This window comes from Puntigrus tetrazona, chromosome 23, assembly GCF_018831695.1.
Source record: "Puntigrus tetrazona isolate hp1 chromosome 23, ASM1883169v1, whole genome shotgun sequence".
NCBI classification, from domain to species: Eukaryota; Metazoa; Chordata; class Actinopteri; order Cypriniformes; family Cyprinidae; genus Puntigrus; species Puntigrus tetrazona.
In genome coordinates, this window is record NC_056721.1 from 10,906,000 (window position 1) to 10,923,110 (window position 17,111).

At 37.2% G+C, this 17,111-nt stretch overlaps 2 protein-coding genes across 14 annotated transcripts in view; both read right to left on the reverse strand.

Annotated features, from left to right (window-relative positions):
• tpd52l2b (tpd52 like 2b) overlaps window positions 1-8,204 on the reverse strand; it is a 10,324-nt gene extending 2,120 nt beyond the window's left edge. The window contains exons 1-9 of one of the 12 annotated variants that reach the window (XM_043224396.1): window positions 7,967-8,204; window positions 6,604-6,728; window positions 6,283-6,431; window positions 4,893-4,952; window positions 2,874-2,921; window positions 1,941-2,042; window positions 1,032-1,058; window positions 741-785; window positions 374-422 (exon numbers count right to left, since the gene is read on the reverse strand). In XM_043224396.1, the coding sequence (XP_043080331.1) occupies window positions 374-422; window positions 741-785; window positions 1,032-1,058; window positions 1,941-2,042; window positions 2,874-2,921; window positions 4,893-4,952; window positions 6,283-6,431; window positions 6,604-6,728; window positions 7,967-7,985 (624 nt within the window). In that variant the 5' untranslated portion in view covers window positions 7,986-8,204. Of the gene's footprint in view, window positions 1-373; window positions 423-740; window positions 786-1,031; window positions 1,059-1,940; window positions 2,043-2,873; window positions 2,922-4,892; window positions 4,953-6,282; window positions 6,432-6,603; window positions 6,756-7,966 lie in introns of all 12 variants that reach the window. The other 11 variants (XM_043224394.1, XM_043224395.1, XM_043224397.1 and 8 more) reach the window with 11 other exon arrangements.
• Window positions 8,205-9,631: 1,427 nt separating this feature from the next.
• trim101 (tripartite motif containing 101) lies at window positions 9,632-17,081 on the reverse strand. 2 transcript variants are annotated; one of them, XM_043224393.1, is made up of 10 exons: window positions 14,075-17,081; window positions 11,623-11,756; window positions 11,367-11,541; window positions 11,193-11,288; window positions 10,867-11,100; window positions 10,747-10,769; window positions 10,536-10,660; window positions 10,232-10,458; window positions 9,944-10,056; window positions 9,632-9,817 (listed from the first exon to the last, which is right to left on the reverse strand). In XM_043224393.1, the coding sequence occupies exons 1-9, from the start codon at window positions 14,237-14,239 to the stop codon at window positions 9,970-9,972; spliced, it is 1,266 nt and encodes a 421-aa protein (XP_043080328.1). In that variant the 5' UTR covers window positions 14,240-17,081; the 3' UTR covers window positions 9,632-9,817; window positions 9,944-9,969. The 2 variants fall into 2 exon arrangements, with proteins under 2 accessions (XP_043080328.1, XP_043080327.1); XM_043224392.1 differs by having other exon boundaries at window positions 11,623-11,771.
• Window positions 17,082-17,111: the final 30 nt, after the last annotated feature.

Sequence of the window (17,111 nt, forward strand, 5' to 3'; positions counted from 1 at the left end):
GTACGTCGCACATAAACGTATATTATGTAAAGATGCAATTACTTGTTTGACAACACTAATAATAATAATAATAATAAATGTTTCTCGAGCATTAAAGCAGAATAATAATGATTTCTAAAGATTGTGTGACAATGAAGAAATGTAATAAAAAATAAATAAATAGCTTGCATTTTCATAATATTAAACTTTACTGATAAAATTAATGCAGAATTGGTGAGCATAAAAGATTTCTAAAAATCTTTACTAGTGTATGTGATATTTCTTGTTTTCTCTTTCTGCATGATTGTACCACATGACTTTGAATAAACAAAATTACTAGATCTGCCAAAAATGAGCTTGATGTTGCTGACCCAGTTTCAAAAGAGAGCCATACCTTGATGTTTCCAACTTTGTCCTCAAACGATTTGAAGGTTGGAGAGTTCCTGTTCAACAAAACATGCATTAATCCCAGCAGAATAGCGTAGCAGAAGAAACATTGCAATTAATTAGATATGAGCAAGTGAACTGGCAGATAAAAGGTTAAACACCACAAGCATGCACAGAAGAAAAAAAAAACAAAAAAACTTTCATTGAGCTTTATGAGACTATTTCAATGCAGCAGTAAAACAGTTTTATTTATATAACAGTATTATTTGCTTAGATAAAATATCTTTTTCACACAAATTACATCTAACAGTTTAATTTCTAATGAATAAGAAACCATCTGAGTTGAGGGGCAGTGGTTTACCCTAGTACTTTACCTCATAGTTGGCATACTTATTGAATGGCGAATGGAGTAGTTGCTACTTCGGAAAGCATTAAAAGAAGAAAAAGGTGTGTATATTAGCAAGCAAGCAAGCAGGACAGCAAGTGAGAGATCAGCTGGCTTACACCTCACACAGACCGCTAGCATATCTGAGATCATGCACAATCAAAATTAGCAGGGTTAAATAAATAACAAAAACATTCTAATTAAATACACTATTGAAAAACTAAACTGGCTTGGTGTTACAAACAGAGCTCCGTGTTTTGATGACATTAATCGGTCTTACCCGAAGGAGTTAGAGAAAGGAAGAGCTCTGTGGACCAAGCAAGGGCAGCGTTTAAAAAGAAAAGGGGGAACACAAAACCAATCAGGTTGGCCAAAGCAAACAGGAAGAAGAAATTAAGAGAATTCTTGTTGCGATATTGTGGGAATATGGAGAAATGAGCGAAATGAACCAAAAAGCAATCAAACCTTTACATAGGGGTGAATAGGATGAAAAGACAAACAATGATAAACATTCGATCAGTACAATTATTTATCTGATGAATGAGAGATGATGTTTGGATCAACAGAGCAATTCTTAAAAAAAACTATTTCAACTATTTTAGTATTAGTGTCTCTTTATCACACTGATAATTATAAATAAGTCTCAGGCCGTCTGTATGTCAGAACACAGAGTACCAACTCTCAATAGAAGGAAATTCAGGCTTTCGGAAAACTCCTTATCTTCCTTCTGTTTGTGTTAGGAGTGGTAAGGAAAGTTAAATAGACGTGTGCAAATAATTGTAAGAACAGAGACGATGTATGCAGTCTGCTCATCATACGAGGAGTAAAAGGGACGTTACAGCTAAAGTGGCCGCACTGCATTAACACTCATCATGGATAATGATGGCTTCACGGTGATGACGGCAACAGGATATGCGAAAGCATGGATCAATAACCAAAGAGAGCAGGGAAAGAGGAAACACATAACACACACATATGCAGTTTAAGGTAAATCATAATGAGTTCTGACACGACAGAATTGCATTGCTAAAGTTAGACAAAAATGCTTGGAAATCAACCGAGAACCTTGTGTTAGTAGTTCAGATAGTTCAGAAGTTAAAGGAAAAGATGCAAAACTAAGTGATTGCAGAGTCACAATGTTATTTGAGACTGGATTAAAACTACTAGGAAATTTGGAAACGTGCCATACCTCATGTCACCCAGTTTCCTGCTGATGGCCGTGCCAACGGTGGAGAGGGCGGCTGAGGTCTTCTGTCCAGCCTGAGACAGCGTTTCCTGAGTCTTTTTATACCTGCAAGAGGAAGACAGCAGAGAGAAGAGGAAGTGAAGAGAAAAAGAGAGAGAGAAATACAAAAATCATGTGAAACTCTTCAATGCTTGTGAACCTCTCCACTTCTCAGGAGTTAGTCAACATGATCACCTCCAGACGACAAAAAAAAAACAACAGTCAGAACCCTAAAGTCATCCAAGAAATGTTAATTGGTCACACACTACCATTCAAAAGTTCTGCTTTTAAACAAACCAATACATTTTTTTTTCCAGAAAGGACGCATTACATTAATCAATGTGACAAATATTACGGCGAAAATGTTCCAATATATTTTCATTTCAAATAAATGCTGCTTGGTTGAAATAATTTATCAAAGAATCCTATAAAAATGCGATACATTTTCCGTTAATACATAAAGCAGCAAAAGGGTTTTCAACATCGATAATAATAAGAAATGTTTCTTGAGCAGCAAATCAGCACTTTAGAATGATTTCTAAAGGATCATAAAGGAACATTTTTCTAAATCAGTCAGACTTTCTAAAAATATTTAATAATATTACTGTTTTACTATACTTTCAAATCTAATTAATGCAGCATTGGTAAAAATAAAAGACTGTGCTTTTTTTTTTTTTTTTTTACAGGCCTCGAACTTAAATGGTAATGCATATCTACAGAGAAAGCACATCTGCAACTGCAATATGCATTAAGATTTTACTATCTAATAACCCAGCAACAAAATATCCATGAAGCACAGCAAGCCACCTTAAATCACCTTAAATCTTCATGATCTTAATGAGACCAGAAAACATCCTTAAAACACACAAAATGAACATAAAGAATGAAGTAACTCACACTTCAGAGCTGGCAATGTCATCCAGAGTGGCAGAAGCTGAAAGATATCTACAGTACAAACGAACAGGGTAATACATTCAAATCTCCACTCTCTTAATCACATCCTGCTATAAACACACACACATACAACACATTTCATTTCTAAAAGGATGATTATACAGTTATGTTTGCTCACAAGCAAAACGCAAGCACCGCTAAACTGCACAGCCAGAGAAAAACAACACCGGTTTAATTTGACATTCTTCTTAAACACACAAACTCCTGCTGTTAAACTCGTGTGAGCTCAAATAAGATGTGTGAGTATGCTGGAGTTTAAGCACAAAAAGTCACATACAGCAAATTTTGAAAGTCGAAAAGACACCTTGACTATTGGGAAACGAGTAGCATGTTAGCACAGAGGATATTGCAAAGTGGATCCCGATGTAATATTCATGACTACAGCAAGTGCACACAACTGCAAAATGGACTCAGGAAGCATTAATTGGCCAGACGTGGCATTTATTTCATCTTAACGTGACAAGACTTTCCTTACATAAACACATGCTCTCTCTGTAGACGTGTCCGTCTGAATGGGACTCAAACTGTGTGTGTAAAGAGGGAAGTGGGAGATGTCTCACACACTCGTGATAACACAGCCTGTCTGACAGGTTCAGCTAAAGCTCCATCTACATCAGGACTGCCACTAAAAGTCATGAGCCCTGTGGAAAAGCACAGAGGACCTTCGTCTCCCGAAGAACCCTCTCGTGACAGCCACGACTACACGGCTAAACCTGACAGAATTACTGGAAAACTACTACTTGGTTTAAGAGTTGATATATTAAATCAAGCAAAGGGACAGTGGCTTTAGTCAGTTTTATTATAGTCAGAGTAATCTGGTGAACTTGTTTTAATATTTTGTGAAAGTTCACACATTATTAAAAAGTTTGGGGTATGAATGATTTTTTTGTTAACAAATCAATGCGTTTATTTAGCAAGGACATTGCTTCTCACTTTCACAATGAGAATCCTGAAAATATATAAAAACAGAAATATTACGCAGCACAGCTGTTTGCAATATTGATAAATAATCAAATCAGCATATTAAAATGATTTCTGAGAGATCACGTGACTCAAAAGACTGGAGTAATGATGCTGAAAATTCAGCTTTGTCTTCACATGAAAAAAACATTTTAAATTATATTCAGTTCTCTTAAATTGCACATTAACATTGCACAATATTTAATTATTTTTGAATTTTTTTTTTTTTTTTTTTTATCAAATAAATGCTTATACTTGGGCTTATGCTTTCAAACTTTTTTTATATAAATCATATCAACCCCAAACTTCTATCGGATGTTTGAAAACTAGTGTTTATACAGTATAGATGTGAATTAATGCAGCGATTATTTGCAGACATAAACATAGCACTGTTATAGAGAGACAAGCAAGGCTGCGAACAGCTCATTTGAATTTTCATGGTACATGAATGCAGCATAATTCTAAAGAAGCCAACAGCTGGGAGATCCTGAGTATTTTAGAGATGGAACACTACTTGCATGGGTGGACAAAGAGACTGTGAAGGGGAAAAAACTGAAAAGTCGAAAATACACCAGACATGAGTGACTGTTTTAGACACCCACTTCAGCTAAAAAGCAAAAATACCTCTGGCCTTCATCATGTGGCAAAAGCTTCTAACTTTCAGTCTGTCAAGTGAAGAATTAATGGGGCTGATAAATACGCACACTGACTGTACAGCTGGATATCAGCACCTCTGTTTGAGAGACATTATTTGTGTTGGGCTGTATTTGTGTTGATTTTTTTATTCAACCGATCAGGGGAAGGAGCATTTGAACCTAGATCTATATTTGATGCAATGCATCCACTGCTCTGTGCTCACTAGAGCAGAAAAAGCCAAGCAGTTGCGTCTTCTAAAGCAGGTTTCACATGTTCAAATGCTCCATTCTCACCGACTGCTCGAGAGTAGGTGAGAGGAGTTCATGCATTCACTGCAAATACGTGCCGAAGTGGTCAAACACTCACATATCACACCCTGCAACTTTCTCATTCCACTGGCCCAGCTTCTCGGACATCACCACATAGCTAAAAAACACAGACGTGGTTACGTGCTGCCTACAGCAGAGCTCGACGGCACAGCACTACAGCAAGATAAGGTGTTGCTGATGACTACAAACCAGTAACTTCACCACAGACTGAATATTGAAACACTGGCTGGGTGATGCTGTTAGTGCTGGAGTTTATAATACGATGGCCAAAGCAGTGATGGCAATTTGATATTGTTCTCTCTTCTGACTGACATAAACATGTAAAGGGTATATATTGTTTCTTTTTGCTGCTGGCACAAACATTGCATTTTCTGTAGACTCATATTTATCTGTAGCTTGCACGAAGATTTGATCTTTGGTTTTAACATGTATTTGGGCAAACGTTTTAATACTCTGAAAATACGAACATGCTATAATAGTAAAACACTGCGCTGGATCCTATAAATAACAGACACCTTATCCTAAACTGCCCTCAGGGTGATTATGCTATAACAAAAATGAAATCACATGTTTTGGTAGGCTAACATTAGACCAAAATAGCATTCAACTACACATCAAGGTAGTCTTGGCTTATGCAACATGAGGCTTTTAAGGGCCCAAGGTACTGACAAGAACCATAATCTCAGTAAAGTCTTATAAAATTCTACACATACTCATAAACCCAAAGTTTTTCCACCTACAGATTCAAAAGCAGAAAACATCTGTTGTTTGTCTAACACCTTGAGAGTCACACTCAAACTAATGGCCATGAGCTCCAGCTTGGAACACAATAAATGGTGGTGATTCATGTGTGAGTCGACTACAGTCCTCCCACAAAGCCCTTTAAAAACAGGACTGACATTTTTTAACTGATAAAACGAATACACTGAAGGACTTTCAGCTGACAGCATGGATGACCGTCTATAACACACACAGAAAACAGCGGACATCTCATCTGTCTGAACAAGCGCTCAAGAGCTTTTTCTAATGCTTTTATTTGGTAATGTACAATCCAGCAGAAAATGCAACTGGACACCTGCGACTCTTTATTTTTAGGCTGATTTCCAGCAACATAAAGCGAGAGGAATGCGCGCGAGCTGGAAGAGAGTGAATTGAAGCTGGATTAGTTAGAGAGGCTTCCGTTCTCCCATGAATTCCTTCACAGACAGAACCAGTTATAAACTTGCATCTGCCATCATGCAGAGTCGTTTCTCATTTGCCACTTCAACAAACCCTTTTAGTTCTAAATTACGTCAAATCACTGTTAACTCGTGCGGGGTCTGCGAAAGAGCGTTAAGATTCGACTGTGCACATGTCAGCCCAGAAGGCTGTATCTGTTACCTCCTGGGTTTGTGTAAGCACGACTTGTAGAAGGAATGCATTCTTACGCGTTTGAGGTCTGGACATCCTGCCAGCTTTTGGTGATGTTCTGTTTGAACTCGCTCAGGGGGCTCAGGCCCAGTTTACGCTTCAGCTCCGACGCATGGCGCTCTTTAGCCGACAGCACCTGCCTCAAGGTGTGGATCTCCTCCTCAACCTAACACAGACGCAAACATGAACTCAATAACATGAATGTATCAATTACATAATGAATTATGTATTCATACATTATAACGAATCAGTCTGAATTAACATGTTAATGAAACAGCCCTTTTCTGAAGACGGACTGAAGAAAATGAGCACGTTACGCAGTGGCTGTTGGTGTTTACCTTGGTGAGCTCCAGTCTCAGTTCCTCGGCCTCCTCCTCTGTCAGGCCGGGAGGGAGAGTCCCAGGACTCACGGCAGCGGCCCCCCTCTCTTCAGTCACGTCTGAGAGAGAGTCAGAGCCCAGGCCTTTATGTGGAGAGTTCAGATTGATGTCTGTACATTTGAAAGAGAATGACAATGACAAGTGCATAATTTTTGTGACACCTAACATGTGTATTTATGTTTATGTATGCATACAAATATATGCGTGTGTGTATGTGTGTGTGTAAATACATGTAAATATTTTCTAAATATATACATAATAAATGTACGCAGTACACACACGTTTTATGCAAACAAAAACTTTTATTTTGGATGCAATTAATTATTTGACGGCACTAGAATAATAATACTGATAAATCAGTATCTCTTGACGTTAAAAGACATATATAAAAAATATATTTATATAATTCAAATTGCTGCAGAAATTGCACTGTAACTAACAAATGCATTGGGTTTCAAGGAATGTACTGACAAAATTCACTTATAGCAGCTATATTACATTTTATAGTTTAGAGAAAAACGAAACCAAAATATTAATGACTCATCCTGCACTGCAAAGACTTTTCGACCAATCAGATACTCTCTAAAATGATAACGTCACTCCGCAACAGACTAAAAAAGTAGCGGTTTCTAAAGCTTATTAAATTCTTTGATTTGTTCCACCAAATTTACCTTTTCCTTAGTAAATACACCCTCATATTATTCAAGCACAGTCACTCTTCACATAAGCGTTTCATCTATCTCCAATTCAGACGTAAAAGCATAAACAGCATACATTTCGATACAATAAAAAGGATTAAAAATGCCATTTTTTAGCCATTTGATACACACGACTCAATTTAGGTCAATCTGTGAAAGAGATGTCACGTGGGTCTGAGCTATATTAACGAGACATGTCATAACGAGCCCCTCACTAACCCCAAACCGCCTTCTTAAATAACAGTACATTATATGGCACAGCAGATAAAGGAGCGGCGCTGTCTTTACTAACGGTGTAATAATAATAGCCTAAATTCAAGTTGGAAATCGTCACGCCAAAATCTCCAAACACTGAGAAAGGGAAGCAAAATTGCCCTTAATCATCTGTGATCTCGATGTAAATCAAATTATTTTAAGGCAAACACCTGCACTCAGCCTCGGTGTGTTTTTGTTATGCATTAGTAACCTGATCGCCTGCCCTGCCCTGATCTCCCCTTCACCAGCACGCATTCACGAAGCTGGGATCCAGAGATAAGGCTACAGCTACTCTACGTTACGCAGTTAACCTAAACACGGTTGTTTCGATCCGGTGTTTTGTGTCGGTTTGTTTTGTTTTTGTTTACCTTGATTGGCGGAATCCATGTCGTCGTTTGAAATCTTCAAAACGTTGTCTTGACAGTTACGTAATTCGGAGGGGAAAAGCTCTGCGAGGCGTAAATGCGTGTCTCCTCTACTACCAAAACATCCAAAAGCGCTTGACAAGCCAACACAAGATCCCGAGCGATCAGCCAACTCAGCTTGAAGAGCTGCCCAAGTACGCTTTCCTTCCGGCGCACGGAGATGACGTCCACTGCGTCCCGACAAAATACCGCTGGCCCGGATTGTTTTTTCTTTTTATGGAAATCTAGCAGGTCGGTGCTGAAGTGCTTAAGAAAGCATGTCATTTACAGTGAACAAACTGAATTATTAGAAACGCACAAGCAGTTTACTACAAAATGGATAAACTATAGTTGGCGTTGAGAAACCAGTGTTCATTTGTGGCTACCAAGGTTTAACTAAACTCGTTTTATAAAGTAAAACCACGATTCAGTTTTCGTTAGTTTGTGACAAGCAGACTTCGATTTATTCATCAAGACCTATACGATGATATCAATTATTTCTGTTTAACAATGGCGAGTGGCGACTTATTTTTTTTAATTGACGTGGCTTGCTCTTTTGTTTTTACTATATTAATATTAATATTTTTGGCAAATGTAAAAGCCCTTTCACACCAACATTTCAATGAATAAGCCTCAGGCTAAAGAGAAAGTAAATGTTTATCTAGTCAGTTTTGCTTATTAGTTATTTTTTGCTTATTAGGGTACAGTTGAATTGGATCATTGAAGGTCAGCAGCAATTAAATACATAAAGGATCTATGTGTTATTTAACATTTAAATATTGCAGGTTTGTGCCATATTGCATTTTTCAGATTTTATTCATGTTGAGCATTTATTCTCAAACTACAGTAACATCTTGGGAACGGAAGACCTGTCAAACAATAAATGGGAAAAAAGTAACTTAGATGAATTTATATGAATGTGTTACTTTACTAGTTATTTTTTTAAAAGGTAATCTGATTACATTACTCAAATGTCAAATCATTCCAGACGGACAAAATCCTGTCTTACATTTTACTCATTTGAGTAGCAATTTCACTGAGATATACATTACGTTTAGAAAGAAAAAACTTTACTTTCATGTCAACTTTCAATTAAATGTTAATCATACAGAGAGCCCCAGGGATTACACGTGGAAGAAAAAATAAATATTGTGCCACAAATTAAAAATCAGTTCCACCAACTTGGCTATGGCCACATTTGATTAATTAGTAATTTTTTTTTTGTCATAATTTTATCCCTTGTTTTTATTTTTACTTAATTATTGTAGCCCAAAAATTAGGCCATACCTAAATGAAAGGAATTTATTAAATAGACTTAAAATTATGACAACGATTTACAATTTGACAATGTATTGCACAAGCCATTAGACAGTCAATGCTGAGACAATGAGAAAAGTAAAAAGAAAATCAGTGCCAACTCATACAAACATGTCCATCAGCTATAAACAATATTAATTAATATCATTACAATTAATTCATATCATTACAACAAAATCTAGAGTGAATACAAGATGGGTGCTTCTAATTATTATATAATCTTGGAGCACTTGTCTGACAGTTGGAGAAAATTTTCACTATTACAGCAAGAACAGTCGATGTTATTGGGCAAACAAAAAACAAATCCCAAAGTAAGTGTATACAAGGTTTTAATTATTTGCACAAACACAAAAAAGGAGGAGAACCCATTCTGACCGGTAACAAGTCATCATTCTTTGATCTTCTGGTTTTATTTTGGAGGAAACAGAGAAGAATCATCTCACTGGTGACCACTGGAGGGCTCAGTTCTTCTGGTGCCGAGCTCGTGGCTGAGACAGTCTGCAGAAAACTTAGTAAGTGGCTTTACTTTATATCCAAGAACATAGAGACATGATACTAATCCAGTCTTTCTTAAAAACTTTGACTTTGTTTTTATTCCAAATAACATGTGAGCATTATTAGTACCTGGCGATTATGTCTCTTCACCTCTGCTATATAAAAACAAGGCCCTGAATGTTTCCCCATATTCGCTGGAGGATGACCATGAAGCCCAGGAAATAAAACACTAGTGTGACAATCTAAAGAAAAGATAGAAAATAAGCATTTACTAATGTATATTTCAATAAACCTTGGATCCCACAGATAATTTGACTTAATAAGTCATCGGTTAGGTCTTCTTATTTAAGTGTGCAGAAAATGTTCTTGAGAACTTTGACTGAGACTGCAGATGCACGCGTTAGTAGATGAACATACCTGTGAAGTGCTTAAACCATTCTTCTCAGACACTTTTCTGATGTCTCTACAACTGTCTTCTTGCCCACAAGTGTCCTCTATTGTCTCCGGCGTGGGACTCATCGCCTCAGAACCCTCTGATTTCAGATCCTGGTCTGGTTCAGGGTCAGATTCTGTGGTCAGCAGCACTTCAGGTTCAGACTCGGGTTCCGACTCTGGTTCATCTGGTGTTTCCTCCACTTCTTCAACTGTAAAGTTGGCAGCATTAATCAGAGGAGTTGTGAAAATAAATGACAGGTTAATCTGTTGGGTCTCTGATGCTCACTCTCCATGAAATCCAGCTGGTACAGAACTCTCTCCTCTGCATCAACATCCACCCTGTAGTGATCCATCTTCTCATAGTCAGGATCCAGGGTCTCCTGAGTGAAGCAGCTAGATGCTTTGCCAACCCTTCAGAGAAAAGATAAGATCCTGTTTTTGATTGATTCAAGCCAATATTATTTCAACAGTCTTGCTAAATTTGCTAATATACTTACTTCTCAATAAGATCTTGTGAGGTCTGTAAAGCAGAGATAAAAATATATATCATACATTGCATGCCTTTGGCATTCGAATGTAAGATTACTGAGGAGCCCTGCACAAAAGCTGAAGTTTACCTGCACAAAAGAAGCCATCTCTGGGTCCTCTATGGCATTCTGGGCTGCCTGGATCAGCTTTGAGTTTGTGTCTACATGCTCATTGTATGTCTGCAGTAAAGACTGGGTCCAGCCGGTCTTTTCTTCCTGCTCTGAAGTGATTTGTTGGGTCATGATCTTGCGACGTTCCTCCAGAACGGCAGATAAGCGATCAAACTTCTCGCACAGAATCTGTTTCTGGATTCTGCTGTTTTCCTGTCAAAGTGGAATTGCGGGCATTAACAGACCCTTTGTTTGTAATGCTTTTTAAATTTGAGGGCATAGCTTTGTAAAAGATCCACACAAACCTCTATGTTCCTGTGGAGTGCCTCTAGTTCATTAACAAATGACTGAACGCATTCATTTGTGGAAACCAAAGTGGCAAGTCTGTCACCGAGTTCAGCCTGCAAGAATTGAAATGAATTATTTGGTGCAAGATGGGAAGCTGCAACATGAAGACACAAATATTTTGAAGAACTCACCTTCTGTTGCTGGTAAACATCAGGCAGGGGAACCACTTGGCAGTTTTTGTGGGCCCCAAACACCTTACAGAGAGAGCAGGAGGTCACCTGACACGTGAGGCAATAAATATTAAGCTTCTCGTCTTCATGCTCTGTACAGTTGAACAGTGCAGGAGGCTTCGGTGGAGGCCTAGAGCTGGAGACACGTTGATTTACAATACATTTGCAATATAACTGAGGTTTACCGTACATCTTGGATCTTTATCTATCATCTGACCTTTCAGACTCCTGTTTGTAAACATCAATAATGTTCTCCACAAGTAAATTGCGCTGCAGTCCATAAACTCCATGACGGTCCAAGACAACCTCACGGCGACAGGAAGGGCAGCGAAAACGTCCTCCGATTCCTACCTGGAAGAGAGAAGGCTGCACATGTTACTCAGCATGCTGCTCTTCAGCTGTCAGCGGTATTTGTGATTACATGCATCGACTGACAATTGAAACCACTTTTCATAATTCACTATGGATGTCTTTTTAAGCAAGAACAAAATTAGTCTAACCTCTTGGTTGGACTAATTGGATTTTCATGTATCTCTTTAGAGATGTCTTGTTTGTACTTCTAGGGTAAGATGATCTTACTGAGCAGTCTGATTCTCTGCATCTGTGCAATCAATAGATTCAGGGGCTTGAAATAGAGTTTGCAAACAAAGAAGCTTGAGATTGATCTCGCTGGGTATCCTAAAATAGTCAGAATCTTTAATAGCTCTCAGCTGCTGAAGCTTATGGGTCCATTGTGAATCAGCGCTCCATCACTGGCTTAAATATAATGATGTCCTAAGGCATGATCGGCATTATTTATTCACTGTATTATAAGCTATATATTTACAAGAGATGCACAGCATGATATTCCTCAGGAATCAAGATAATAATATAATTATGCTACTACTTAGTTCTTGGTTTCATTTTCAAAATGGCACTACACTCCTTCTGAGAGGTCAGAGGTTAAGCGTATATGCCGTTAGCGGAAGTTGTGCACCAATTTTAGAAATGCAATCAAAATTTGAATTTAATGAATGAATTTTAAAGTTAAATTTATATTCTTAGAAATTCATGTGAACTCAAGTGTAAGTTTGTAAAAGTTTGAGGCATAAACAGTTGCTGAATTATGAACATAAGCAGCATTATAAACACTCGCAGTATTTATTAACAGTATATGTATGTAAAAAGCTTTTATATACTTTACTAATTTATGAACGACTGCTTTTCCCTAAATTACGGTGAGGTTAAGTTTGAATTGCAATCCAATATCAGTTGAATTTCGCTCCAATTTAATTCAATTTAATTTAATTAAACTACCTGTAGTGCATATAAAGAGTTTATTTGCAAAATATTTCCAAAAAATAAATATACATTTTTGTTATCATGTTTTTATTGTGTTTAATTCTAATTACTACCTTCCCAACTCGCACATCAGCAAAATGCGATTAATGCTATGTATAACTATCTGAGAATAATTGTGATGTGATAGCATCTGAAAACAGTAAGACAAGCATGAAGATAAAAAGGTGCAGCCAGAGATGGCATCATTTTTCTCCCATGTAAACAGGTCTCATGACAGATACACTGCGTGGCTTTTAACCTTTGCTCATGAGGAGGTGTAAGGGAAAACCAGTGAGGTATCAAAGTTAATTTAGGTGCAGAGGAGGAGAAGGGTTATGCAGACAAACATATATTTGTTACAAGGGACTTTCATATCAATATGTCCATTGTGTGCTGCATGAACACTAAACTCCTGATGGCTCAAATACATCAAATGTAGGCCATCACCTATTTTTATACCTCAGATTTCAGACTGAGGATTGAGTTTAGACATTTGCTATCCCCACCTGTTGGCTTTCCACATGACAGGTCGCTAGAAAACGGTCTGTGTTTGTGGTTACTGTGGTACTGCAATCATGACTTTAGAAACGGCTGCTAAAGAAATGCCTTTGTTCTGCTGAACACAAAGGAAGATATTTTAAAGAAAGCTTGTATCCAGGCTGTTTTTTGGCCACCACTGACTTCCATAGTATGAAAAAAAAACCTAAATACTATGGCAGTCAATGGTGATTCAAACCTTTTCCAAAATATCTTGCTTTGTGTTCGACAGAAAAAGAAATACAGGTTTTGAACAGCTTGAGAGTAAATGATAGAATAAAAAAAATACATCTAAAAGTAATTTTCATTTCAATTATGTGAGAATATGGAAATTGATACCATAATAATAACGATAAAGACCCAAAGGGATGATATCATTGGAATCAGAATGTGTTGATGGATCAAAATCATTCAGAGCCAATAAGAATCTGCTCGAGCGCTTATAATAAACAAAATATTATTATCCATTGGTGAGAACGCTAATATAATCAATGTTAATTAACTGCGGTCATGAATGTAGCCAAATGTACAAGCACTTTGACATATTGTTGACCATCCAACTTTGCAAAAACTACTTATTGCTTCAAAAAAATTCAAATAGCACCGTAGCACATAGAAAACACTTTAGTTTATGAAGGCAGCTCGTGTTATGTACAGACGAACTGTAAGTGTATCAAGTGCACAGATGCTATTTTGAGAATTCGTCATCTTACCAAAGGCTTGAAAAAGTACTCGTAAACATGTTTCTAAAAAAACAAAATGGTTGTACATCCACAGATAAAGCATCATCCTCTGAGTGAGCTGGTACACACCTGGTACAGTTCATTGGCACACTTGCGGCAGAGGTTGTGCAGACAGGGCAGAATGACCACTGGTTTCGTGAAGACCTCCTCACAGATGGGACAGATGAGTTGTTTCTCCAGCGTCCCCATCGAGGGGTCTTTGTGGTAAGAGCTTATATCCAGTGGAAGAGACATAGCTGCGTGTCCCTGCTGACCTCACACTCGCTGGGAATTAAGATCGGAGAGTGAAACCACAGCCAAGTAGACGAGACGCCACCGTCTTCATGTCCATTCTCTCGAGGCCCCTGTGCTTGAACAGCGCGATGGGACCTGTGCTGGTTTGCAGCTGAACATATGTATGTGTGCATGTGCGAGAGGGGGAAGGTGTCTGGTTTCTTGCTGGCTCACTGGGACACCCCCTACCCTTGATCAGTCGTGCCCATATCGGGCAGCCAGAGGAATGCTGGGAAACGGAGATGATGCCTCTTCTCCAGTTACTCCAATCATTCATGTCTTCGGTCTGGAAACAGCTAACAAGTCAATAATGCCAGAACAGCTACAGTATTAAAGGAAAGCGAGAGGGTGTTTGTGTGTGCTTGAGACTTTAAGACAAAAACATCCATTATAAAATTGCAATATTTCACTATGTATATGTGTGTGTATATGTATGTGTATGTGTGTACACACACACACACTTTTACACACTTAACTTCATTACGCTCTTGCTTTTACTTAAATGTTTTTGGTTTAATATTCTAACTTTATTTTATATCCCTGTAAAAGCAACATTGCAATTTTCCTTTTTTAGGTCATTATTTACACAAATAATCAACACAGATGTTTTCTTTAGCTTCCTTCACATTTATTTTACAGCTGTAATTCAAACCAATTATCCAGGTTACATCTCTCTGACACATTATATTCATGCTACAACAATTTCGGCTGATTTATTCAGAACACGCAAAATAATTCAGCCATTCTGTACAATAGTCATTCATTTACACATATTGATCTATGTAATTCATTAAAAACATAGGAAAATAATAAATAAAATATTGTTTCTCATCACCATGTTTATACTATTTCCTATTTTTAACATGATTCTGTTTAGGTGTTGTATTCACACACAATGTTCTTTTCATTCCCTTATTCTTAGATTGAAAGCAATAGGAAATTGAATAACGGTTTTTTTTTTTGTTTGTTTATGATCATGAATGAATGAATGAATGAATACAACAAATAAATGGACAGGGATAACTGGGTTAACAAAGAAAAAACGGATTAGTATCTGTGACACAGTGGCGCGTGTGTTGAGAAATAATATTTTGCAAATAAAAAGCGTTACACATTGTGAACAGTTCACTTTTAGAAATGCTTAGAAACATGATCACTAATAATCTGCCTAATGATTTAGACATAAATAAAATACAAAAACTACAAGATAAACCTACAGACCTATGACATTCACAATGTGATTCTAAACAAATAAAACATACACATTTGGGGTAAATTACGTAAGTTTTCCATGCATCCTGTTTCATGTGCATGTAAATGAATGTATTACAGCTAATCCATCTTAAAGACATTACAGATATTAACAGAACATACAGTAGATGATAATGAAGATTCATCTCACTTTCAAACAGCACACACACACAGAAATTAAGGTTTCCTATATGTATGTTTAGGTTCACTCCTATCAAAAAATAAAAATAAATATAATAAAAATATGCATGTTTTCTGAAGAAAAGAGAAAATCTAAAAGGTTGTCAGGGTTCCTAAATTGTTTGGCCAATGACCTTTCCTTCAGCTATTTTTTAGGATTTTAGCTCATGAAGAAAAAAATATTTCAGGGCTGAGGAAAGCTAGAAAATGTATAGAGAATTTTCATGACCTCTTATTAATATCTGTGAATGCTCCAGGCTGAAAAGCCACAAATGTACACTTCTGTGAAGTGTGTGTATGAGATGACTGAGCATCATCAATTTTGATCTGAAGGATATAGATCACAGAGTTATTTATATTTCCTGGCATAATAGTAACTATTAATAACTACTATTATGTTGACCTGATTAAACCATGGCACTAGGTAACGACATCAAATTATGGGTACAATTACAGCCAAAACAAAACAGCACAGCACAATAAGTGATAATGTGTCCGCATCAAAGTCTAGAACCAGATTGGTCAAAGTACATTTTCAGAATTGTATCACTAAAAAGGATGTATCACTTAACAATTTTGGGACAGAGTGAAACTTGCACTTAATGAATGAAAATCACTAATGTCACTGAAGTATATGGAAAACATACTGTATGTTTTGTGGAGATGAATCCCTTTATCCACAATCCTCCTGTGCTTATATTGGAAGCCAGCTGTCTGAGGATGGGCTTATGCTTTCTGAAACGCAAACACTCTTTATATTAGCAAAGCTTTGAGAATACAGATGGATTAATACAGATGGATCAAGATTAAATGACCTGGCACAAAGGTATGTGTTCGTATGTATCTGACCCCGAACTCCTGTTCCCCACACACACCACATGTGGCTGAATTTGAGCACAGCTAAGCACTGCATGATTATATTTGACAGTACATGCCCACCGAATGCCATTAACACGAGAGACAGCTCATATAAACATACACAACATGACACAGCAGTGTGTGTCCTCAGTCGTGTCCTCAGTGACTACACTACTCTGCCTTACGGTTTAGAAAAATATAAAAAAGGTATCAAACTACTGAAACCATTTCCAGCTCTTGAACCTGAAGGATTACAACTTATATGGTGTGATATTTGCTTAATAAAAATGGCACAGGTCTGTTTGTTAAAGAAATGTGAAAACAACCCAGGACAATGTTTATGATGTGATTGTGAAGTTTGTGCTAGTTTGAGCCAATCGAATATAAGTTGTTTTTATTCCTTTTTTTTTTTATTCACACCAAGGCTTGATTTAGTAAAAATATTAATTTAGTTAATTATTGTTACAATCAAAATAACTGGTTTCTATTTTAATGCATTTTACAAAGTAATTTATTCCTGTGATGCAAAGCTGAATTTTCCACA

What these genes read in the sequence shown, in the direction of transcription:
- trim101 (XM_043224392.1), bottom strand. Translation starts at nt 14,239, where the DNA reads ATGTCTCTTCCACTGGATATAAGCTCTTACCACAAAGACCCCTCGATG. An exon ending in GTGCCAATGAACTGTACCAG is followed by an intron (nt 11,772 to 14,074) that starts GTGTGTACCAGC and finishes TAACATGTGCAG; the next exon opens with CCTTCTCTCTTCCAGGTAGG. An exon ending in CCAGCTGGATTTCATGGAGA is followed by an intron (nt 10,459 to 10,535) that starts GTGAGCATCAGA and finishes CCAACTTTACAG; the next exon opens with TTGAAGAAGTGGAGGAAACA.